The following is a 26,151-nucleotide window of genomic DNA, read 5'->3' as shown; positions in this document are numbered from 1 at the left end:
GTCCTGGGTGAAGACGTTCCCTGAGCGTCTCCCGCTAAGACGGGCCTGGACCCTCGGTATGTATCCAACTCACCCCAAGTCTTCCTGCGGGAAGTCCTCAAATCCCGTGGCGAGCGTCCTCATCCAATAGTGTGCTATGGCAGTTTGTGACGTCTCATCACCCACAAGCTGACTTCCATATGTTTAATACCTAGTGACATCATGTGATTATACTGTGACGTCACCGGATTTAATCATGGCGTCATAGGATCGCCTCGTGACGTCACAGGGACACAAACTGACGTCATAGGACTACATCGTGACGTCATTTTATCACATAATGACGTCATCTTATCACACCGTGACATCACTTTATCGCATATTGACGTTACCTGATCACATCGTGGACTATTATCACATCGTGGCATCATGTAATCATATCGTGACACCAACAAAATGACGTCACAGGACCCCCATCGTGACGTCATATGTTTTCATTGTAATTCCACTGGACCATACAGTAATGTTACAGAATTAGTGATGTCACATGGTCACATCGTGATGCCACAGGGTTACATCACGACGTCACAGGGTCACAGTGATGTCACAGCATCACGTGACGTCACAGGATCACATCATGGCGTCATAGGATCATATCGTGATGTCACAGAAACACATCGTGACATCCAAGAATCATATAGTGACTTCAAAGGATCACTGACGTCACAGGATCACATTGTGATATAGCGAGGTGTCATTTCCTGGGTGCATGGACAGCCTACTAGGGCGGAGTCCAGATCGAGACGTCAAATGATGTCATTCAGGTGATGAGAGGACCCCGTACTGAAGAGCGTTTCCACCAGGCGAGACCCCCTCTTTGCTGAATAAAATCCCTCGCCGCTACACAAGGGGGATGTATGTAAGGTCATACCATGAGAAGGGGCGGATCTCGTAAGAGTCCGTCGTGGTAGGAGGATAAGGTAAAGATGAACGGAGGTGGTCCTCCACCCCGTCCCCCAACCCGACGGTCGTCTGATTGGGGGGGGGGGGGGGGGGTCCTCATGAGAGGGGCCTTTCAGTCCTATACCCGCCGCCGGCGCGGAGGGGCGGAGGGAAGGACCAGGAGGGAGTGTGAGAGGGGGGGCCGGAGCCGGAGCCGGAGGCTCGTTAGAAGGCTGCTCTGGAAGGGGGGGGGGGATGCTCTGGTCTGCGCGGCCTGAAAGGCCGGATAGCGAGATAGGGCAGAGTCGAAGATGGGGCCTATCAGGGACGGAAGGAGGGTGGTGCCGTGACCGGGATGTGGAGGGTGTGGACGAGCTGAGCGTCCTAGGCCTCTTGGGAGAGATAGAACTCTTTATCGAGCGGGACTTCCTGTTGGGTCTACGTGAGCGGCTCCGGGAGGAAGGTGGGCTCACGGACCCGCCCGAAAAGGCAAGCCGAAAGGTGTTAGAGGGCCACGGCCTGAGTCTTGGCTTTGGCCTGGGCCTTGGCCTGGGCCTGGGACTGGGCCTGGGCCTGGGACTGGGCCTGGGCCTGAGCCTGGGCTTCGGCCTCGGCCTGGGCTCCGGCTTCGGCCTGGGCTTCGGCCTGGGCCTGAGCATGGGCCTGTGCCTGGTCCTGGGCTTCGGTCTGGGCCCGGGCCTGGGTCTGGGGCCTCGGCTTCGGCCTGTGCCCTGGCCTGGTCCTTGGCCTCGGCCTGGGTCTCGGCCTGGGTCTGGACCTGGGGCTGCCGAGAGGCCTGATGACCCTCGGGGGCGCCATCCTCCGTACCATAAGACACGTCCCCCTGTCCTCCGAGAGGACCCGGGTTGTTTACCAGGGACGACTCGGAGACGGGAACGGATTGCGAGCGTATAAGGTCAAAGTCTACGCCTAGGGCCTGACGAAGCAAGCCGTGAGGCGTTAGAGGACCATTGATGGTCGGAGGTATGGGGCTGCCGAGAGGCCTGATGACCCTCGGGGGCGCCACCCTCCGTATCATAAGACACGTCCCCCTGTCCTCCGAGAGACACGGGTTCTTACCACGGACGACCCGAAGACGTATGGGGAACGGATTACGAGTGGAAAAGGTCAAAGTCTACGCCTAGGGCCTGACGATGCAAGCCGTGAGGCGTTAGAGGACCATTGATGGTCGGAGGTATGGGGCTGCCGAGAGGCCTGATGACCCTCGGGGGCGCAACCCTCCGTATCATAAGACACGTCCCCCTGTCCTCCGAGAGGCCCGGGTTCTTACCACGGACGACCCGAAGACGTATGGGGAACGGATTACGAGTGGAAAAAGTCAAAGTCTACGCCTAGGGCCTGACGATGCAAGCCGTGAGGCGTTAGAGGACCATTAATGGTCGGAGGTATGGGGCTGCCGAGAGGCCTGATGACCCTCGGGGGCGCCACACTCCGTACCATAAGACACGTCCCCCTGTCCTCCGAGAGGACCCGGGTTGTCGAAGAATGGGACAAACCGGCAACCATGCAGAAAGCGCTGAAACTATCAGTTGATTAACAAGCAGGAAACAGACTCACCGGCAAAAAACCAAAGGCCGGCAGCGGGTATACCGCTCAGTCCGTTTCCGCGCTAGAAGTGACGACTCAGGCGAGCCGGCTAAGAAGGGAAGGGTAGGGAGGGGGAGGTGGGGTTGACAATGCGCATGCCTGCACAGAGCCGGGAATTTTAAATTTCTGATGATTCTGGCGGAAAATTCCAACCACACTCAACCTTCGGGAAGTGGCCATATGACCAGGAGTGTGGTATGGGATTATCGCTATAGCTTCGCTGTGCAGGTTTCTTTCAGCCGATAATATTCATGTTTATACTGATAGAACAATATGTAAAGTTTGTCAGTGTGCAGTGAATTCGAGATTGCTTGAGTAGGTAATATTGCATGCTAGATTGTAACGGCGGATCTGACTGGAGAAAGGGTGGAGAAAATTTAATTGGTTTACGATTGTAAGATTACGCCCTTTGGAGAGGTTCTTAAATATATACCCCTCTCCTATACATGAGATAATACTATGGAACTTGACTAAGTCGGATGATCGGAGGCACAGAGCCGTCTTACTAAAATTGTGATTGTCATACGTAACAAAGACAATGGTGAAAGTAAAAATACAAAAGAAAGATGGCAACAGACTGGTGACAGACGTCACAGATGGTGGCAAGCTAGGGACGAAACGGATGAAACAACGCTACTAACGAAGAGACTAGTGATTAAAATTGGTGCAAAATACTACATCAAAAACTTAGTGCAAGATACGGTTACGAGACTGGTGCATCAAACTACAAGCAACCACAACCACGCAGTACACGCAACCACGCGCATGCTGACTACGAGGGGACGACTACAAGCAACATTGAACGAGAGGGACTACTATTACGAATGAACAAGGGACAACGAGTTAATAAACGAGGGGACTACCAGCTAGTGAACTAGGGGACTACTAGGAAGACGAGGTTGACGTACGTGTGAGGTACGTGCCGTACGTGTAAGGACGACTACATTGGAGGCAGTCGATTCAAATCGACTTTAAAAATGCTGATGGTATGATTTCGGGAGTTTTGCGTCATGAGGTGGTTATCTCGAATATAAACATTCCAAAATTTTCAGGGGAAGAAAATACACTGGGAGTTGATAGGATTCTCAGCTTCATAGATACATTACCACTAAAAATATAACAAAAAAAAATACATATATATAATTTCTAAAAGAAAATGTAGATCCTGAGAAGGGTAGGGCTATGCTTATAATAAATTTCCAGCAAATGGAAGATATCAACCAATATAAAGCTTACAAGAAGGCATTCATTAAACATTTTAAGTCAAAGTGTTTTCAGGAACCTGTCAGGTCTTTGGTTAGAATGATAAAGAAAGTAAAAACAAGTTAAACTAACACAGAATATTGAGCAAAATTAGACAGATGGCCTAAGGACATGATATCTATATCAGAGACTTATAAGACAAACAAGAACATGGTAGAAATATTAGGGATTAGAGGAAGAGAGGAGAAATTTGAATGTGTTTGAGATGAGGTACCTGAGAAGTATGATAGGGGTTACTAGGCTGGATAGAGTGAGAAATGAGGAGGTGAGGAGGAGAACAGGGGTGGAAAGGGAGTTGGGAGATAGGGTGGATGAAAGAGTATTGGGATGGTTTGGACACATGGAAAGAATGAGTGAAGAAAGAGTAGTAAAAGAGGTCTGGAAGGCAGAGAGGGAAGGCGTGAACATGAGGGGTCGACCTAGGATGAGATGGATGGGTGGGGTAAATGGGGCATTGGGAAAGAGGGGAATGTCTGTTGAGGAAGGGCGGGAGAGGACAGAAGATAGGGGTGAATGGAGAATGGTTGTGTATGGATGATGCTGTGATGTATGAGAGGGAGTGGGTGAGTATGTGTGAGAAATAAATTGACGCAGCCCGTAGGAATTTCTCCCCGTCTTCTCCTTTTCTGCATGAGGGGACGGAGAGGGGGGGTCACTAATTTAATGAAGCATATGTGGATGTGCTGTGTCTTCTGACACTGCTTCTGACCCAGGGCAGTGGACAAGATGCAGGAATGACCTGTCATCCAGGAAGTGCCAAGATAAGAGGGAGGGAAGAGGGTAGAGGGTAGTGGAGTATGTAGGGGATGAAATGGGTGGAAGTGTTTTTTTTTTTTTTTTTTTTTTTTTGCTACCTCCTTTGTAAGGGAGAAAAAGCCTTTGGTATATGTATGTAGCACTTTGAATAAAGACATAGCCTTAAAAAAAGGTACTCAAATAGGATGTTTACAAGTTTGTACAAACCCATTAAGATTTTAAATGAGAGTACTGAGGAAGTGGAATCACCAATTTCATCAATCTGTTCAATTCACGAAGAACCACATTTGGGAAAGAAATAAAAGATTCAACTAGAACCTACTAGTTGTCCTGAGTTGCTCTTGAATCACAATAAAGCAATTGCTTTCCCGAGACACCTTGGGCAAAACAACCGTTTTAAAAAATCAGATCAAATTCAAATCAGGGACTCAACCTATTCATATACCTGCCTACAGATTACCATATTCTAGACATTATAGATAAATTGTTCACTGAAATGTTTTCGTAGGATATTATTGAATATAGTAAAAGTGAATGAAATTTCCCTTTGATTTTGATGCCAAAATCAGGTGGTAGCTTACCATGCGTCCAGTTATTGATTATAGAGAATTGAATAAACAGAATATACCCGATAGATTACCATTATCGGTAATAGGAGAAATACTTAGAAGTTTAGGAACCGAGATTAGGTATTTTAGCACTATAAATATCAAGTCTGCATTGAGGCAGATTGAGTTGCATGAAGACTCGCGAGAATTCACCTTTTCCACACCAACGGGGCACTATGCATTCAAATGAATGCCATTTGGGTTATGTAGTAGTCCAGTAACTTATATGAAATTTATGAATACAGTTCTAGATGGGTTGTTAGGAAACGCTGCCAGTGTATTTCTAGATATTCTAATAGCTTCCCAAACAGCAGTTGATCACTAATAAATTAGATTTGGTATTCTCAAGACTAGTTGAAGCAGGATTGAAAGTGAATTTTGAAAAATGTAAGTTTTTGCAGGACAATGTTATTTATTTGGGACATAAAATAAACAGGCATGGACTTAGTACAGTAAATTCAAAGGTAGAAGCAGTAAAGAACTATCCAGTTCCAAATAATGTAGAAAAAATTATAAATTTCCTGGGATTGACAGGATATAGGAAATTTATCCATGGATATGCAGACATAGCTAATCCATTAAGTTCTTTGTTGAGGAAAGATTCAAATTTCATTTGGGGAAGTATAAGAAAAAAAATTGACGCAGCCCGAAGGGATTTCTCCCCGTCTTCTCCTTTTCTACATGGGGGGATGGAGAGGGGGGGGGTTGCCGAATTTATGAAGCGGCCTTGCTGTGGATGTGCTGTGTCTTGCGACACTGCTACTGACCCAGGGCAGTGGACAGGATGCAGGGATGGCCCGTCATCCAGGAGGTGCCAAGATAAGAGGGAGGGAGGAGGGTGGAGGGGAGTGGAGTATGTAGGGGATGGAATGGGTGGGAGTGGTTTCTATGCCTTTTTCTTTGTGGCTATCCCCCATGTAGGGGGAAAAAGCCTTTGGTATATGTATGTTAGGAATTGAGATATAAAGATAGGCAAAGCTCCCCACAATCCTAAGTGTGAATCTACCTCTTTCTAAGAATAGAATCATGTATAAACTCCTCTAGTTGTCACACATACACTTTCAGCAGCCACTAATTGGTGTTGTGGGAAAATAACATGAATAAAATCAATAAAAGATAATTTATTTACAACCAAAATACATTCTTTCATATACTAGAACATATCTTTGTCCATACAGCACAAAAATAAATATTGTTATCTTGATTGTCTCATGACAAGACTCGCCAGGTGACCCACAGGGTCAAAATTTAATTAAACCTTGCTGTATAAACTTTGCACATACCTTTTCAAATACCTGAATTCTTTCAAAGAGCACAAATATCACAAGACAGAAATTTGAATTTCAACCATATTGTGATGAAATCATTCTCCCTCAAAACTTCATAAAACCGGTGACTGGTACAACTTATGAACATGCTAAGAATAATTTTGTCCCGATCACTTTATCCTCCAAATTGTAATTCACCTTTGAGTTATCTGCAATAATGTACTACTTTGAATGGCTGCTTTCTCATTTCCACACAAATGTATCTACATATCTATATTTTGTAAGAACAAAATCAAGGCCTCAAATAATATTAATACACTGCCATTTTACATATGTACATAAATTAGTTCCATGTCATTTAAATTGCAAAAATCATCACAATTTCAGTGAACAATAATACCTAATTAGTGTATTAAAAAATGCATCAGGACACCCAAGTTGCTTCACATATGAGTGACCCAAATTCAAAACATCTGTAGAGATACCATAAAATAGGGTGATAATGACAGGGTTTTAGGTATAAACACGATATATGTCTGTTCCCTATCAGACTTACCTCATACCCTGATGAGACAACATACATACACAAACAAATTCAGTCCAATACATTCCAACCATATGCACACTACCTTCACACTAAAAGTCTGTGTATTCTTCCAGATATGCCCAGGCATGACTGGGTCAGGATGGGTCATATTTGTGGTGCAGAAAAGACAGTTAAGTCCTAGGATTTCCCCCAGGGTTCATCAGTAAAATGGAGGCTGTCCACAATAGTGTGAGGCTGCAACTAGCAAAATGCATCATGTGCTTTTGATCTTTGGAAACAACTACACAAACAAGTTTCTTGAATTCAACTTCAACTATCCCACATAGAAAGTATTTTGACATTTCCCAAATTTTCATCTTTTGTAGTGACTGAAATCTGCTTTTCTTGTCCTACTTTGGTTCTTCCATCAACTGCTTTGAATTCAAGAGGAATTTCATGACAAATATAAGAAGTATATACATCATATAATAGAGAAATGGTATTGTCATACAAGACACGGTATTTGGTGGGAAGCCAATAAAAATTAATTATCTGGGCTGGTGGCCATACAACCCATTCAGCTGCATACAGCCTCCAGCCTTTTTGTTTTACTTCTTCAATGAATTCTTCCAAATCTTTTCTTCTAAATATGCCTAAAGTAAGAAAGAAAACCCATATACAAATGGGAGAGAAAAACAGCTGATCAGCTAGTAGTTTCTTAAAAACTATTTGTCCCGATCTGCCTGGAAGTTTTTTATCCAAAAATATGTACCTGAAATGGAAAGAATTTTACTTTTATCATAAACATATATTTGAGAAAAAATACTGTATTCCAATAAAAAAAAAAGTATACTTTGCTAATTTGTCTATCTCATCACAGACCTTTTGTACTGTTACCATCAAATACACTCCTCCAATTGAAGCTAAACTTGTTCTTCCTTTACACCCTTGTAAGTAATGGTATATATCATGATCTCAAATTATATAAGCTCCAACCAGGAAAGTTGTGCAAGCCAGTCTTTTATGTGTGAAGAACTTCTTGGGATTAATCAATTTTATAAGTTACTAGAATCAAATTCATTACAACCAAACTAGACTTCAAGTTGAGGGGGGAGACAGTTTTCCAGCCATACAAAACAAATCATTGAATAATAATAACTGGAGGTACTAAATTGACCCCCAATTGAACACCTACACTCTAATATCAAAACTCTCCTTATAAGACTTTACATGAAAATTAAACACACAGTTCTATGCTACAGCCAGCCCTCAACTCCACTCACGCATCTCATTACACCACAAATGCACAATGACAAAGATGGCCCCAACACTTTCAAACCTGACATGAAGAAAGACTGGCCCCTCATTCTCTTCTTTGTTCCAGGGTTGGCAATTCCAGTTCAGCCAGTCTTTGTTCATATTTCAGGTTTGAAAGTGTTGGGGCCATCTTTGTCGTTGCTCTTTGTATTCTAATTTTCTTATATATTTTTTTGTACTGGGTGACCATATCAGCACTGCATATTCCAGTTTTGGCCTTATCAGCGTTTGTAATATTTTCTTAATCATTTCTTTATCCAGGTATTTAAAGGCCACCTTTATTGATCTCAGCAAATTGTATGTTTTTCCGACTATTTTATTTATATGTTTATCTGGCGACATTATGGTTCCAAATTATGGTAATTTACAATAATGAAATTTGATGAGACACACATATAAGAAGAAAGTTGTGATCATTAAAGTAATGTCAAAAATATAAGTAGAAAGTAGAGGTGATTTAAGTAATAATATAGTACATATAAGTAGAAAGTTGTGGAAATTCAATGATAATATAAAAGTAGAAAGTTATGGAAATTTAAATCAATGTGATTTGACTGAGTACTTGATTGTTGACAAATTTCTTAGTATTAGTGACTCAACAAAACTTGACTTACTGGTTCAATCTGTAAAGTGTATAACTTAATATAATGATAATTACGATATTATTTACCTTGACTTTAGCAAAGCATTCGACAAGGTGCCACACCAGAGACTACTAAATAAAATCAAAGCCCATGGCATAGGAGGAAAAGTGTTAGAATGGATTAGAGCTTGTATTAGTAACAGAAAACAGCGGGTCACCATAAATGGAGTAAAATCTAGGTGGGGCAATGTTACTAGTGGGGTCCCCCAGGGCTCGGTTTTGGGTCCCTTGTTGTTCATTATGTACATAAACGACTTAGACGATGGGATAAATAGTGATGTTAGTAAGTTTGCGGACAACACTAAAATAGGATGCCTAATTAGGTCAGGAGACAATGCAGAGATTCTGCAGGATGATCTTAACAAATTGTTCACATGGTCAGTGAAATGGCAAATGAACTTCAATATCTCTAAGTGTAGCATGTTAAATGTAGGGCTACACAACCCCGAAAATAGATACAGTTTAGATAACACGCTTTTAGAGAAAACTGAGTGCAAGAGAGACTTGGGAGTTCTAGTGTGTCCGGACCTTAAAACCAGGAAACAGTGCATTAGCGCCAGGAATAAAGCTAACAGAGCATTAGGTTTCATTGCTAAGACGGTAATGAATAGAAGTGCAGAGGTAATTATCAAACTCTATCTAGTGATAGTTAGACCCATCCTTGACTATGCGGTACAGTTTTGGTCTCCGTCCTACAGAGTGGACATCAATTCACTTGAATCAGTACAGAGAAGAATGACCACAATGATACATGGACTCAGAAATTTGCCTTACAAAAAGAGGCTTAGGCACCTTAACTTACATTCTCTGGAAAGACGCAGAGTGCAGGGTGATCTAATAGAGGTGTTCAAGTGGATCAAAGGCTTTAACAAGGGTGATGTAAACAAGGTCATCATATTAAAACAACAGGGCAGGACATGCAGTAATGGTTTTAAACTGGACAAATCTAGATTGAAAAGGGAAATAGGCAAGAATTGGTTTACTAATAGGGTGGTCGATGAATGGAATAAATTTAGTAACCATGTAGTAAGCGCTGAAACTATCAGTTGTTTTAAGAAATGGTTAGACAACTTTATGGATGGGGATGACAGGTGGTGATGGATATGGAGCTGCCTAGTGTAGGCCTTATGGTCTCTTGCAGTCTCCTTCATTCTTATGTTCTTATGACAGTAATTTTCATTGTCAACTTCATTGTTTGATCTGATTATCTCAGTGATTAGGTTGTTATCTCCAAGAGGTAGGGAATTCATTACCTCATATGCAGTTCTGGTAGTACAGTCACGTGTAAAATGACATTACTTCAATTTGAGAGAGTCACTATATTTCAAACAGATACGGAGGACTTTTCAGGAAGGCTTGAAAGCTGAGTGGATCGCATGATATGACAGTGATGGGTAGACACTTGTGTCAAGACAAGACTCAATATGTGACCCACAGGGTCATTCAGAAAGGGACACAGCAGCAGGGGGAGTTTGACCAACAGCCTGCTCATGTGTTTAATTTCCATTATTACCATAGGATGATTTCCTAAGGGTCTGGTCGACTGCCTCCTAGGAGTTTTCATTTTCATTTTAATCCATAAGCTATGAGATATATTGATTTGGCTCCAGGGGCCAAGGGCGACCGCATACTGGGATTATGAAGGTGAAAATTGGTCGGTATGGACAGAGTACCTCATCCGTATAGGGGGCACTTGCTTTAAAAAGCACTTCCTTTTGATTTGAATGTTTGTCTAAGGTGGAGCTTAGACCCTCCATAACTCATCCCAGCCCAGACACCCAACCATCCAGCACAGGACAACTCGTATATATGGTGGTCGCTCTTGTGGCCCATACAGGTAGCCTAGCACTGGGAACCTTTTGGTCTAGTCCTACAAAGGTGACCTTGCTACCATGGGTAGCCTTCTCCCACTAAGTACTGTGGAGCAGGGGCCAAAGCCCTCTCTAACCTCATTCGCTAGGCCATTGGGATTGATTGATTTGAAGTCTATTGTGCCAAAATATCTTGGTCATATAGCACTGCTAACATATTTTCTAAAAATGAACAAGTCAGTAAGCTAAAACTTTTATTTTGGAAAAGCTATTTGTTCTGGTAGAATGAATAGACAAATTAATAAATAAAATAGGTATTTAACATATGATCATTTAAAGTAGGGGATGGGATGAGTCCAATCCATTGATAGAGAAAAGTTTAGATGTGGAGCTACCATTTTTTCAAGAGGCCAGAGTTCTCCAAGAACTAGAGTACCTCATGTCCCACAGAAAGGGTCTTCTTTCCTAGCATTTCAGAGATGCAGTATATTCTATTTTCATTGTGACAATGGAAGAGGTATCATTCTTGTACTATAAGGCTGGGACACTCAACTAGGAAGTGTCATACTGTTAGGGGGACTAGGCACTCATTGCAGAATGGTTGTATTTCCCAGGACATGAGGAAATCATGTGTGAGACGTGTGTGGCCAATCTGGAGACCACTCAAGGGAATTTCTGAGTGGCTTCCTTGCACTTGTTTGTATGTCCACAGATGGGAAACTAGAGGTGTTATCTTCCCCATCTTGGTGATGGCAACCAAAGTCTCCCACTTGTTCTGCCAATTGGCAAGAATTGTTCATATTGTGGAGTTCATGTAGTGGAATAGGATGGGGCTGGGAGGGGCAGTCTGAGTTGCTGCCTCTTTAGCCAGCTTATTGGCCTTCTCATTCCCAGGAATCCCCACATGTGCTAGGACCCAGCAAAATCCAACATCATAGCCTCTATACTGAAGTAGGTACAACCACTCAAGAACTGATAAAACAAGAGGATCAAGGGATGAAGTAAAATGTCTTATGGCTAAGAGAACACTGTGAGAGTAGCTAAAAATTGTGAAAGATGAAACAAGAAGGTTAAAGATGATTCTTAAAGTTAAGATAATGACAGATAGCTCTGCCATAAGTACTGTTGCTACACTGGGGAGGCTACCATCTTGACCAAATGAAAGGAATATAAAACCATATCTGACCCCAACATCAGACTTTGAACCATCTGTAAATACTGGGGTGGAGTCAGAATGTGTGGTACAGTTTTCTAGGAATAGTGTATGATACTCATAATCAGTTGAAATTATTTTCTTAGGAGTAACAGGGTTGCAGGCAGCAACACTGGGGAATTGCAAGTAACAAACTCTAGGAAATCAATTGGGACATACAGGAATGGAAGGTACATTTAATGGTGTCATGGTAAATACAACCCTGAAACAGAAAGGTTTAAGGAAGTTTGGGCAAGATGTATACAGTTGTGAGTGTGAGTCTTGGCATACTGACTTACAAGAAACTGACTCAAGAAAATACTGAACTCAATCATCTTTCTCTTTGACCTTTCAAAGTAGGCAGACCCATTGTTTTTAGTTTTTCCTCATATGGTTTACTTGCCAGGCTGGGGACCCATTTGATTGCTGCCCTCTGTATTCTGTGTAGGGACCATACTACTGACACATATTCCAGTCTTGAACAGATCAGGGTTTTGATCATTTTTTTCATCATCTCTTCATCCATAAGTGAAATGCCACTCCTCTGCAGTAGTCCATATGTCTCACAATACTGCTTTTATGTCTGTCAGGTGACAAGTTGTCTTTTAACCACTTCCATACGGTGACGCCTATGTTGGCATCATGAGGAGCAAGTGGGTACACGATGATGCCGACGTCGGCGTCTTGATTATATTTTTTGTAGTCGTACCTGCGTGACCCTTATTCTCTCTAAACTGGCTTCATCATATTTTTTTATGGTTATCATAATTCACGGGTGAAAGAGAACGAGCGATTGAGCAATGACTTTACTTTTTATAATGCGATTAATATGACGCAACATCGCACATCTGGCAGCTAATGCTGCCAGACGTGCGATATGCCCCGGAGTGAAGGGGTTAACAACACTCCCAAAACTTTTTTCTCTTTTGCTTTGTCATGGGTTCACTCCTGAGGAACAGCTGCTATATGTTTATTTGTAGTCTACAAATACCTGGAAAAGTGTTTTGACATATATTTCTACAACATCAGTCACACTAAAAATATGGCCCATCATGGCTCTTGCATTCCTGAAACCACACTGGTATTCCTCCAATCTAGCTTTTGCATAGAGGATTAATTGGCCATATATTATTTTCATATATACTTTGTGCAAAATTAATAGTAAGCATATTCCTCTATATTTTTTGCATTTGTCTTGATCCCTTTTTATGAAATGGAATAATAATGTTTTTTTTCTCCATTCCTCTGGTATCTCTCCTTTCTCTCAAATAAGTCTTACCAAAACATATATAATTTTCTCTAAAATCTCTTCCAATCTTAATTAGTTCTACTGAGATGTTTTCACAGCCTGGTGCTTTATCAGGCTCTTAATTGATTTTATCACTTCTTCCATAGTAGGGGGTGGTGTGCCTTCATCATTATCTATATTATTTCTATTCTTTTAACCAGGCTGTTTGATTCTGGTCTATTTAGAAGTCCAGTGAAGTAGTATTCCTATTCATTCAATATTTCAACCCTTGCACAAGCCATTTTACTATTGTTTCTTTTCAGCATTCTACTAAGAGACTAAAGACCTTTTCTTTTATATTCTTAATCTTTTGGAAATGTTTTCGGGTGTCCTCATCATTTGCATGCTGTTTGACTTCATCCAAAGCCTTATCTAGTTGGTTGTTCTCTTTTCTTCATCCTAAATAGTCTCTTGGCCATTCTTCTTTTTCCTCTCAACTCCTCCCTATGTTCCTGATTATTCACATCTTTTAACCATCTTTCCTTGGATACCCTGTTCTTTTAGCTTGTCCTTCTGCATTCTTTGTCATACCACTTTTTTCACTCCCATACAGTTTCTTCTATTGCTCCTCTCACTTTTTCACTTATTCTCTCAAGTTGTTCATCTACATCATCATCCTCTTTTTCCATGGGATTCAAGACTTCAAATCTAATTCTATCTCAATTTCATCTGCTGTTTTAATCTCCTCGGGTTTCAGTCTTTCGACATCAAACCTTTTCTTAGCTTTGTTACTAATGTTCCTTCTGGTCTTCAAACTCACATTCATTTGCGATTTTACTAAATTGTGGTCTGTGTAACAATCTGCCCCTCTGAGACTCCTCATCCATAAATGCCTGTTTATATTTGCAGTGGATCACTAGCAGCATGTGATCAATCTGATTACATGTATGAACATCCAGAAATAACCATGTTCCTTTATATATCTTCTTGTGAGGAAAGATTGTGCCTCCAATAACTTAATTGTTAGCTAGCACATACAATACTATTCTCAGTTCATTTTCATTAGTCAGGTCATGAAGACTCTCTCTGCCAATTGCTGGGAAATATAACTCTGTTTCTTTTCCTATTTTGGAGTTGAAATCTCCCAGAGCAATCCTCCCTGCAGTTATCAAAAATTTCCTATAGTTTATCATAGAAGGCAACTTTTTCTTTCTCAGATGTATTTTCTGTTGGTGCATATATATTGACCACAGACATACAAACAAGCCTTTCTAAGTTATCAGAAGAGGCTGAATGACCACATCACTGATAACTGTCCAGGATGTAACATTTTACCTTATACTATATAACACATTGTGAAAGACTGCATTGTACACAATCATGCTGGCCAACAACACAATATACATTCTATAAGGGAATTCAAGGAAAACTCTGTTCCAGCCATAGTGTTCCTTATGGATACAGAACTGTTTGGCCACAGTCTAGGTAACAAAGACAGCCATTTAGCTTTAAACCTCAATCTAACACTTCTATCATTTACTGAAGTAAAGTTCTCAACAGCATTTATAATACTATCATGCACAAATATGAATTACAGGGTTCCAAATTAGCTACAAGCTGGTTAATTATACAAATTACTCTTTTGATACTATCTAGACATGCTTATATATGAATTCACTTCAGTTGAAAACATCCCAAATAAGCCAAGCTTGAGGGAAAAATACATATTATATATATATATATATATATATATATATATTTATATATATATATATTCTTTATATATATATATATATATATATATATATATATATATATATACATATATCTTACTCCATTACCATTTATGACATAAAATCCCAATGGTAATTCCAGTATAGGTCATATGTCTCGTCCGTACTCGATCCCATTGTCTTTGGCTCTCTATCATTTGATTGTAGTGTTGTTGCAGGATATCTCCTGTGCCTGCAAAATACAATACATACTAATGTATTTCACAGATGTCTAATTTTGTGCACTGTTATGAAGCAATAGTATTCAGGGCCATTAAAATCCAGATTCATTGAAAAATACTATCATAAATCCTTCGATTATTGTTTTTTTTAACATAAATATAGCACAAGTATCTGTAGTCATGATGAAGTGAACAAAATACCATCTTATGCATACTGTTAGTGTATATACTCATATACAAGTTGATCTCATGTATAGGTTGATCCTTGATTTTTGGCCAAGAAATCATTAATTATATGCCTTGTGTATAGGTTGAGCCCTGATTTTTTTAAGGTCAACAAATCATAATAATATATTATCATATTTTATGGCATGCAAAATTTATTTTCAATAAAAATCATACTAGATTCTATACACCAAGTCAGTGAGCTTGAAGCACCAAGTGCCAAATACAAAAAAATTACCATTTGATATTATCACAAGAAGCTTGAGCAAAATTATTGTCCATTTCCATTAGAATATAATTAAGTCCATTAAGAGAGAATGTTGTAATAACACAACAGTTTTCTTTAAAAAACCATTGGAAAAGTTGTTAAGGTACTGGTATAATAGCATCTCTTGATTTATGGAAGAGAACAAAGGTGATTACTTGTACTGGTATGGTAACATCTCTTGAATAACAAAAGAAAACAAAGGTGATTACAGGTAGGGTACGCATACCAATGGAGATGCACTTGCCCTATGCAGACACATTTGACACAAAAAAAACTTCTACCTGCCAATGGTGAATAGATAGGGGCATAATTATAGGCTCAAAAAATCACTTAACTATCCCCTCATAATGTGACATAGTCTTACCTTCCTAATCCAAATAGGTACGTGACTGCAGGAGATGAAATAAAAAAAAAAAGTACTGTTTTTGAAAGAATCTTTTCATCTCCTGCAGTCACATACCTATTTGGATTAGGAAGGTAAGACTATGTCACATTATGAGGGGATAGTTAAGTGATTTTTTGAGCCTATAATTATGTTCCTATTTATTCACCATCGGCAGGTAGAAGTTTTTTTGTGTTAAATGCGTCAGCATAGGGCAAATACATCTCCATTGGTACGCGTACCCTACCAGTAATGGTATGGTAACATCTCTTGCACAACATAAGAAAACAAAACTCAATGGTTTTCATAATAATCTTATTCCAATTCCATTTACCATTTACGGTAATGCTTACTGGATGCTGTTAGAACCATCTAATTCAATAAAGCGAGTTTCAGGAATGCTTTTATTTCTGTATTTCTTTTTTCTTTTTCCTCAAGGATTTATAAAATATTTCTTGCTATAGAAACTGTTTTACCTACAGTATTGTAAAACAATCTATGAAAAGAAATACAAGTTAGAATTCTAAAAGGAAAATCTATAAACTGACAACTGCATATAGTTGAACCGATTGATATTATCATGAGTAGTTTACTGAAAGCACATTATACAGTAAATTAGCCTACCATTAGTTCATGAGCTTCATCTGTTGAAGGCACTCTACATCTTTTCATTAATAATTGATAAATATTTTTACTTCATCTTTTGACTGATAGTAAATGGTAAAGGTTTTTCATGTCTGAAGCCCTTGCCCTGCCTTTTGCCCTTCCTATCATGCAAGTATTTCAACCTAATGAAGATACTATTTAACTATACATTAGTCTACCATATGTTTGTGAGATTCATCTGCTGAAGGCACTATAATCCTTTTTGTTAGCAACTAATGTCTTTATTGTTTACCAGTACATACATATATTCCAGTAGCTTTTTCCCCCTTACAAGGGAGGTAGCTAAAGTGAAAGGCATAAATCCAACCCCACCCATTTCATCCCCACATACTCCGGTCCCATTAACCCTCCCTCCCTCTTTTCTTGGGTCCTCAGGCATCTTGCCCACTGCCCTGTGTGTATTTTTCTTATAGTATACAGTAAGAGGAGCAATGGTCACTGGGTCCAATCTCCTATTCTCTATTTATTTATCCTACCTAGCTTCAAATTCATGTACAGTTCCAACTTAATCTCCACTGTATGGGGACCATACTACTGACACATATTCCAGTCTTGGACAGATGAGGGTTTCCGTGAGGAAGTCTCACCTTCACTCCCAACTCTCAGACCACCACCTCAATAACACTCTTCTGTTGTCTACCTCAACCATTGAGCCAGACATGGAAATACTTCTTCATGGCAAACAGCACCAGCAGTCTCATTGATTTGTTGGGTGTTCAATGCAATTTGTGTATAATCTATTCCCTGTATTCAATGTATTGTACAAAATAGAGTAATTCTGGGGATATTGTTTTTCACTCTGGCCAGCAGCCTCCTTCCAAAAGTCTCATCTGGCCCTCACTTTGAAATAGTTGCCTGCCCCTGATCTACAGAATCATGAGAGGTATGGAAGTCCTTGATCGAGAAGACTTACTAAATTGGGATACGAGAAATACAAGAGGACATGGAAGGAAGCTTAAAAAGGACAGTTATAGAAGACCTGAAAAAAGACCAGCTTTCCCCACAGAGCAGTGGATGTTTGGAATAAACTGGATGAAACAATAGTGTGTGCAAAAACTATACATGAATTTAAGAACAATCTAGATACTGTGAGATACAGAGACATGACACCATGAGTGTAGCTCCCCTTTCCGTAAGATACAACTGGGTAAAAACTATCTCCTCTTAGCATCCATTCCCAAATGTTACTTTCTCATTCCACTTTTTAATCCCCCAAGGCATTTACTTGCTTCTCTCAATCTACATTCTACCTCCACCTCCACTCCTTTTCCTGCCACATGCACCCCCAAGTATCTAAAACTATCCAATTCCTAGTCTTTCTCCCTTAATATTCATTTCCAATTTGCTGCCATCCTTTCCCCTTGTAAATCTCATTACCTTACTTTTACCCACATTTATCTTAAACTTCCTTCTTTTGCACACCTTCCCAAACTCCATCACTAACTTCTTTAATCCTTCCTCTGATCCTGCTACAAGCAGTGTCATCAGCAAACAACAACTGGTTTATTTCCCATTTTCTTTAACCATCTCCAATCCCTGACCCATTACCCTTGTATTTACCTCTCGCACCACCCCATCCATGTATGAATTGAACAGCCAAGCCAACATGACACACCCCTGGTGGGGTATGGTTAGGTTAGGGATTATTCATGAACTCCTCCTAGGTTTTTGCAGAAAGACCCCTATAACCATATATATTCTGAAATCTTATAACCCAAGGTACTTGGATAACTATCTTTCATTTGTATCTACTAAAATATAGAAGTAGCCTCTGTTTGTCTGTTTGTTTGTTCACAAACTCCTCCCAAAACTATATATATTCACCATAACCCAGGCTACTTGGATAGGTATATTTTATTTCCAAAGGGCGTCTCCCTCCTCATTTTTTTTTTTCTTTTCACTTTCACAACATTTTATTTTTGTTACCTTTTCCATTGAGTTATATTGATATGTGTAACTTTTCTCCACAAATTCTATCAAAATTAAAAAGATCATCATTTGCCTGCAGCAACGCATGGGTAATTTGGCTAATATATGTATATATATATATATATATATATTTATATCAATATATATATAAAATATATATGCATGTATATATATCATATATATACCAAAGGCTTTTTCCCCCTTACAAGGGAGGTAGAAAAAGACACAAAAACCATTCCCACCCATTCCATCCCCACATACTCCACTCCCATCCACCCCCTTCCCTCCCTCTTATCTTGCCTCCTCCTCAATGATGGGTCATTCCTGCATCTCGCCCAATGCCCTGGGTCAGAAGCAGTGTCGCAAGACAGCACATCCACAGCAAGGCCACTTCATTAATTTGGTGACCCCTCCCCTCTCAGTCCCCTCATGCAGAAAGGGAGAAGATGGGGAGAAATCACTTCGGGCAGCATCAATTTATTTTTCACACATACTCCCTCACCTTCCCATCCCCCACCCACTCCCCCTTATGTATCACAGCATCATCCATACACAACCATTCTCCATTCACCCTAATCTTCTGTCCTCTCCCATCCTTCCTCAACAGACATTCCCCTCTTTCCCAATGCCCCTTTTACCCCATCCATCCATCTCATCCTAGGTCGCCCCCTCATGTTCACTCCTTCCACACCTCTTTTACCAATCTTTCTTCACCCATTCTTACCATGTGTCCAAATCATCCCAATACTTTTCATCAACCCTATCTCCCAACTCCCTTTCCACCCTTGTTCTCCTCACTTCTCACTCTATCCAGCCTAGTAACTCATATCATACTTCTCAGGCACCTCATCTCAAGCACATTCAAACTCCTCTCTTATGTTCCATGTTTCTGCCCCATAGATGTTGGCACAATCACTTCATATAATCTCCTCAGCATCCATTCCCAAAAGTCTATTTCTCATTACACTTTTTAATCCCCCAAGGCTTTTACTTGCTTCTCAATGTACATTCTACCTCCACCTCCACTCCTCCCTTTCTTGCCACATTCACACCCAAGTATCTAAAGCTCCACTTCCTCCAGTCTCTCTCTCTTTTGATACTCGCTTCCAATTTGCTGCCACCCTCTCCCCTTGTACATCTCATCACCTTACTTTTACCCACATTTATCTTTAACTTCCTTCTTTCATACACCTTCCTCTTCAAGTTCCTTCTTTCATACACCTTCCCAAACTCCATCACTAACTTCCTTAATCCTTACTCTCATCCCGCGACAAGTGCAATGTCGTCACAAAACAACAACTGGCTTATCTGCCATTTTTCTCCATTTTCTTTAACCATCTCCAATCCCTGGGCCATTACCCTTGTGTTTACCTCTTGCATCACCTCATCCATGTACAAATTGAACAGCCAAGGTGACATGGCACATTCCTGGCAAAGTCCCACCTTTACCTCAAACCACTCTCTTCATTTCTGATTCTAACACAGTCTCTTGTAAAAACTCTTGACTGCTCTTAATAGCTTTCCTCCTATCCCATATATCTGCACTACCTCCCACAATGTCTTCCTGTCTACCCTGTCATAAGTGTTTTCCATATACATGATTCCAAATCATGAAGATGATGATAATTATTATTATTATTGTTGTTATTTTAACCTCAAGATTCACTCCAGCCCCACAGCAACTGGTATTGGTCCTTGGGCCCTCACAAAGACCTCAAGAAAGAAACTGGTATGTTGCCTGTTGCCTGTGCTGTATTGATATGGGGCCATTTGTGTGCCACTGGCTGAAAGTGGAAAGTTGAGGGGAGCAGTCACCAGCTGTCAGTTCTCCATGTGTGAAATGGTGTAGGAAATACAGTTGAAATTGACAGAGACATTGGACTAAGTCCAGGGACAGTGTCAGTCCCTCAGGGCTGCACCTCTTAATAGCAAAAAGGAAGTCAACATGTCTTGAAAATGGGTAACTACATTGCCCATCTTGCAGGACCACCACCTACAGCTTCAATCATTTGTCTGTTGTAGGCCTATCTAATACATAACACTATTACCAAGATATAAATATCTAAATAACAAACAATTATGTCTAACCTGAAAGTGACAGAGATATTGCAATATTTGTGGCCAACAAATGTTTATCAAATGCATTTCGAAGAAATCCTTTTATTCCTGATATGATAATAGTAGACCTTCTGCATACTGCCTCCATCCTTCATGCTGTTGCCAATTCCTGAAACAAAATACATTCCAAGATAAAAAAGTCATATATTAGTATACCTGTGCCATGAATAATGGCAGTAACTTAACTTACAGATGATTTGTCTCCATATATTTATTTGTTTTTGTATATGCAAGAAATTATTCCTATCTTCTCAGAAACTCCTGGAACCTCCTGGAACTTCAAGGACTTTTCCAAAACTTCCCAGAAATTCCTTATACAGGTAAACGTCGACTTACGATGGCCGCGACTTACGATTGTTCGACTTTACGATGACGACGACGATATGATAATTTAACCCCTTCCATACGGTGCCGCACACGTAGGCGTCATGAGGAGCAAGTGGATTCGCGACGCTGCCATATCGGCGTCTTGATTATATTTATTGTAGTCGCCCCTGTGTTTTTACATTCTCTCAAATGTGCCCTAAATCCCATTCTCTGTGGTTTTCAAAATTCGCGGGTGAAAGAGAGAACGATCGATATAAGCGGTGACTATATTTTATGATGCGAGTATTATTACGTCACGTCGTACGGCTGGCATTGGCTGCTGCCCGCGAGATTTAAGTGCCGTACTGAAAATACATATTATAGTGTTTGAATATGGTAAAAAGGATAAAAATAATTAAATAAACTACTGTACATGTTTAATAGGCTATATTCAGTATCTCTGGTGGTTAATATACAGGTAGGCTAGGTACAGTGACCACGGAACAGTGATACACAAATTGGGGATCGACTTACGATGAAATCGTCTTACGATGGCTCTATCGAAACCTAATGCCATCGTAAGTCGACGTTTACCTGTATCTCCTGGAACCCCCCTTGAGTTGCTTGGAACTTCTATTAACTTTCTGGACAGTACCAGTTAATTACAACCATGTTAATTTTATGTAGGTAGAGTACCTGTAGTTCCACTTGTCCAACTGATTAACTCATGAGGGACTTAGTGTTTGGGGTGATATCATCTCTTAGGTACACAATAGTTCCATCGTGGCTTCTAGATTTCCTGTCTGTTTTTTAGATTGTGTAATTTTCAAATTTAATTTCCTCATCCCTTATGTCTTTAGTTAGGTACATAGGTAGGGAGGTAGGTAGGTCGATTAGGTTTGGTAGGTTAGGTTTGGTTAGAATATACGAATTTAGCAGACTTTAATTTCTTTGACCTCCGCCTCTAGTCTCTACCAAAAGAAACAAGTAGTCAAAGCAGTTATGTTTGTTTGTTAATAGCTTTTAGCAACTGTTTCTATTATTGATTTCTGCCAAGAATAACATATTTTACATTGATTTATTATGATGATGATATGGTTTAACGTCACACACTCCCCCCCCTACCGGGAGGCTAGGATGGTGCCGCTCACAGGGGGCTTTACAGCATGGTTCAACTTTGTTGATGGCAGGATTCGAACCGCCCTCACCTCATCCTTCGCCGCAAGTAACGACACCCTAATCCACTCAGCCAGCGAGCTTCCAATTTACAAAATAATATTATTTTTCTACTACAATATCACATACATGTGCACTTCTAAAAATTTACCAATTTACCTTTTTCTTTTTTTCTTTGATTAAATCTCTTTCTTCCATTTCATAATTGTTCATTTTTTGTAATATTAAAAAAATCAAGAGTTCATTGTTCAGTTTTTCTCTCCCTGAAATATTAGTCAACAATAATCACCACATCCAAAATTAGGTAAGGTACAACTTAATTGTAGTAGTCCTGATTTCCTTCTTTGGTTCCCGATATAAGCTCGTACCCCAAATGAAAAAAATAGTTATAGTCCACTTTTTATATCTTTTCAATACTAAAGTCTAATTATATGCACAAACATATTCTATTTTTCTAATTATCATCACAGTTTTTCTCATTACATCTTGTTTTACACCTCTAATCAGCTAATCCCCCAGTTATTGACATGCTTCTGAATTTAGCAGATCCTGTTATATTGGGTAATGAGTACTTTCAGTTGTTCTCACCTCCTCATTTCACACCTGTATCAATATTGACTTATTGTAACTCATAACTTTGAGCAGTTACGAACTTACTGAGTGAGGTACCGTACTTTAGGCAGTTCTTAGTTGTGAGCTACAATTCGATCAGTTTATAATTACACCAATCTAAGAATTACTTTTATATAGACTTTCTCTGATACCTTAATCATTTATCCCGGTATTTAACAGCTGTGTTGTGGTGCACTGCTTCCGATTGGAGTAAATTCCGCGTGACGTTTAAAATATTATGTAATATTTGATAAATGTTAATGTATTTGATATACTGTTTGTTATAAAAATATATTGATGTTCTACGTGTAGAATGTACACATTTGTAATGTGATATATGCATAATATAATTGGTATTTATAAAGTTGTTTGCCAGTCTTACAGATAAATCTTATATATATGATATACATAAGATTTATCTGTAAGACTGGCAAACAACTTTATAAATACCAATTATATTATGCATATATCACATTACAAATGTGTACATTCTGCATGTAGAACATCAATATATTTTTATAACAAACAGTATATCAAATACATTTATCAGATATTACATAATATTTTAAACGTCACGCGGAATTTACTCCAATCGGATGCAGTGCACCACAACACAGCTGATACCGGGATAAATCAAGGTATCAGAGAAAGTTTATATAAAAGTAATTCTTAGATTGGTGTAATTATAAAAAAAAAAAAAAACTACAACTAATGTTACTGTTCATTTGCGATACTTATTGATAGAGTTTTAATATGCTTAGAATGATAAGAGCTATCCGATGATATACTATATCATCGGATAGCTCTTATCATTCTAAGCATATTAACTCCATCAATAAGTATCGCAAATGAACAGTAACATTAGTATTTTTTTTTTGGGGGGGGGTTGCAGTGCAGAGGAACACACCTGTTCATCCAAAAGACAGAAGTGGGTGATACAGTCTGGAAGACGAGGCAAATTCCTATTTGGCTAGATATTTATTCATCAACGGACAACGCCCACAGAGTGGAAACTTGTTCATCACTCAAGGTACGGTTACAGTAGTCAATAAATGGGTTGGATTCCGAGCATATGGATGGATCTCGTCAAACGCTGGAGGATTTGGATTCGAATCCAAGCCTAGGGACGACCAAAGTATATTGTTACAGTCCATACCTTGGAAGAAATTCGAGGGAAAGAAACTGAAAATGTATGTTACTAGTATAATTACGAACAACACAGTCGGAATAAAAGGAAACTTAGAAGAAAGTATGACTTCTATATTTCAGGAAAATACAGGTTACAAGAAATGACAGAGACATAAATACAATTGAGATACGAGTAGAAGGGGAACAGACAAGGCTAAAAACATGACAATCCGTCGCGCAGGGCAGTCAGAAGGGAGGGGATATGTGGGTAGAGGTGTGAGGTCAGAAGGGAAGCGGGGTCAAGGGTGGTGGGGTGTCACAACTTTGGGTTGTGACACACGGCCTATTATTTCTTCTCATTTTCTTGCGACTGCTTTCAAACCACAGTTACCAAATACTTTCGTTCAAGGGACTCGCCGACACCGTAGGCTCCACATTTTTTTCGTCTCCTTTCGGCCCTTTTCGGCTATCAATTCCCTCTATTCTATGGAATTGCCGGAACTCTTAAGGCCTCTATCAACTACTTCTTGATATTTTTCCTTCTCCTTATCTTCATTAACTATTGCGTCAATTTGGCAGTCAATTACAGTGCCTTAACGAATATGAGAATCTTTTATTCTAATCAGGAATTCCCTCTCCCCCTTTTCGTTTAAGGTGTCTCTACATATGCCTACGAGTGAACCGACGAATATTTTAATATTAAGAGTGGGATACCACAACCTCCCAGTTTTCCTGTTTGTCCATGTTGCAGTTGAAATTTACTATTTTATTATTAGAATTGGTGTATTTCATCCAAGAGTTACCGTTTGAATGGGTCCCATAGTGGTTTCACCCCCCTCCCCCCTGCGCGCTTTCCATTTATTGTTTAGGCTAATTTTAATTAGGCTAGTTAGGATCATATCGTCCTCTCTCGTGACTAGTAATTACCTCAAAGGACTACTAGAAATTATTCAACTTCCACATAAATGTTGCACTGCGCTCCCTACGGAACTAGTGATTTGAAATTAAGAATGCCGGCAGCAGTGTATGCCATACAGTGTATGGGCAGGCAGTTGACCCGTCAGTGCCTGACCACCAGTTCAGCTTGGGTCCACCCAGTGAAGTGGGACACACGTGTCCTCAGAAGATCCAAATGTGCTACATTCTCTAGTAGAGTGGCCATCGCGAACTCCACTCATCAATACGAACTGTTTAATCACCGTCAGGCAAGCACGGTTGATTATAAGTGACTAGTGCCCGGAGAACTCGTGAATTAATATCAGTACCATCGCGTCCAGTGCTACCTCGACCCGGAACGATGTTTGGTCTGTCACGGCGAGTTTCGCCTCTCAGGAACACTCACCGGGTTTAAGGGGTATGCCGAGCCGCTTTCGGGACATCCTGACCGGAAAGGAACTTCAAGCCGCGTGAAACAAAAAAAAAAAAAAAAAAAAATGGAAAACGCCTACGGAATCGAACTCGCGTCCCGCCACGAGGTGCCACCCAACGAGGACGACCATGGTTTCCCGCCGCCCTCGACAACACGTGCATCGTTCGACAGCCGACGCATCCTGCCTGAAAGAGGGACCAGCGCCTATTTGAAGACATCCCCGCAACCAGCAGAAGCCACCGAGAGATGGCAGCAAGTATCGACACATTGGTGAAATATTAGTTAGGACGCGCGCAGGGCTAGCTAGGTAAAATACTTAAGGAAGTTAACATTAACTCAGTTGGAACTTTGAAGATTCGAGTTGCGTGTCAATAACTTTGATTGTAGAAATAATCTTGATCATTAAAACTCATAACAGGATGATCTGTTTGATTAGCCTAGGATTGTGTTCTACTGAATGAGTTGTCCCACCCCCACCCCCTTTTGAGATATACACGCGCGCCGAGAAGGGAGCGCGCGTGGTCCCGGTCGGTGACTCGAATCTCCTGGATCTTGGCTCCCACTGCAGCTGTCCCCCTTCGCCAATTCCTCAAGGTAGGAGAATTCCCACGCCCCCACCACCACCACCACCTCCTCCTTCCACTGTCCAGGGATTTTGTGACACGGGGGAACGGGGTTAGGAGGGTGAAGATTTTTAACCAAACGGCTCACAGCTAGCCGTGAGATTATGTCCGGGGACCGTTGACCTTTGGAGATGTTCAGGTTCGGACATTCTTCTATTAAGGCGGATTCAACATTTTTTTCCTTCTAAAGCTGCAGTTGGACTTAAAAAAAAATTTTTGGCCTTGTCCCACTCAAGACTATGATTTTTGGTACT

At 40.5% G+C, this 26,151-nt stretch overlaps 1 protein-coding gene across 4 annotated transcripts; it reads right to left on the bottom strand.

Annotated features, from left to right (window-relative positions):
* Positions 1-6,261: 6,261 nt before the first annotated feature.
* LOC143018044 (mpv17-like protein 2) lies at positions 6,262-23,085 on the bottom strand. Of its 4 annotated transcripts, none has more exons than XM_076173077.1 (4): positions 22,930-23,085; positions 20,654-20,792; positions 14,983-15,106; positions 6,262-7,722 (listed from the first exon to the last, which is right to left on the bottom strand). In XM_076173077.1, exons 2-4 carry the CDS (start codon positions 20,769-20,771, stop codon positions 7,281-7,283), a joined length of 684 nt encoding a protein of 227 aa, XP_076029192.1. In that variant the 5' UTR covers positions 20,772-20,792; positions 22,930-23,085; the 3' UTR covers positions 6,262-7,280. The 4 variants fall into 4 exon arrangements, with proteins under 4 accessions (XP_076029192.1, XP_076029193.1, XP_076029194.1 ...); XM_076173078.1 differs by lacking the exon at positions 22,930-23,085 and adding an exon at positions 22,754-22,890; XM_076173079.1 differs by lacking the exon at positions 22,930-23,085 and adding an exon at positions 22,325-22,492.
* Between the last annotated feature and the right edge of the window lie 3,066 nt (positions 23,086-26,151).

Source organism: Oratosquilla oratoria, chromosome 34 (genome assembly GCF_046742065.1).
Source record: "Oratosquilla oratoria isolate Oo_2021 chromosome 34, ASM4674206v1, whole genome shotgun sequence".
In the NCBI taxonomy this organism is placed as follows: domain Eukaryota; kingdom Metazoa; phylum Arthropoda; class Malacostraca; order Stomatopoda; family Squillidae; genus Oratosquilla; species Oratosquilla oratoria.
Note: the sequence above shows the minus strand (reverse complement) of the source record. Positions and strands in the feature narration are given on the sequence as shown.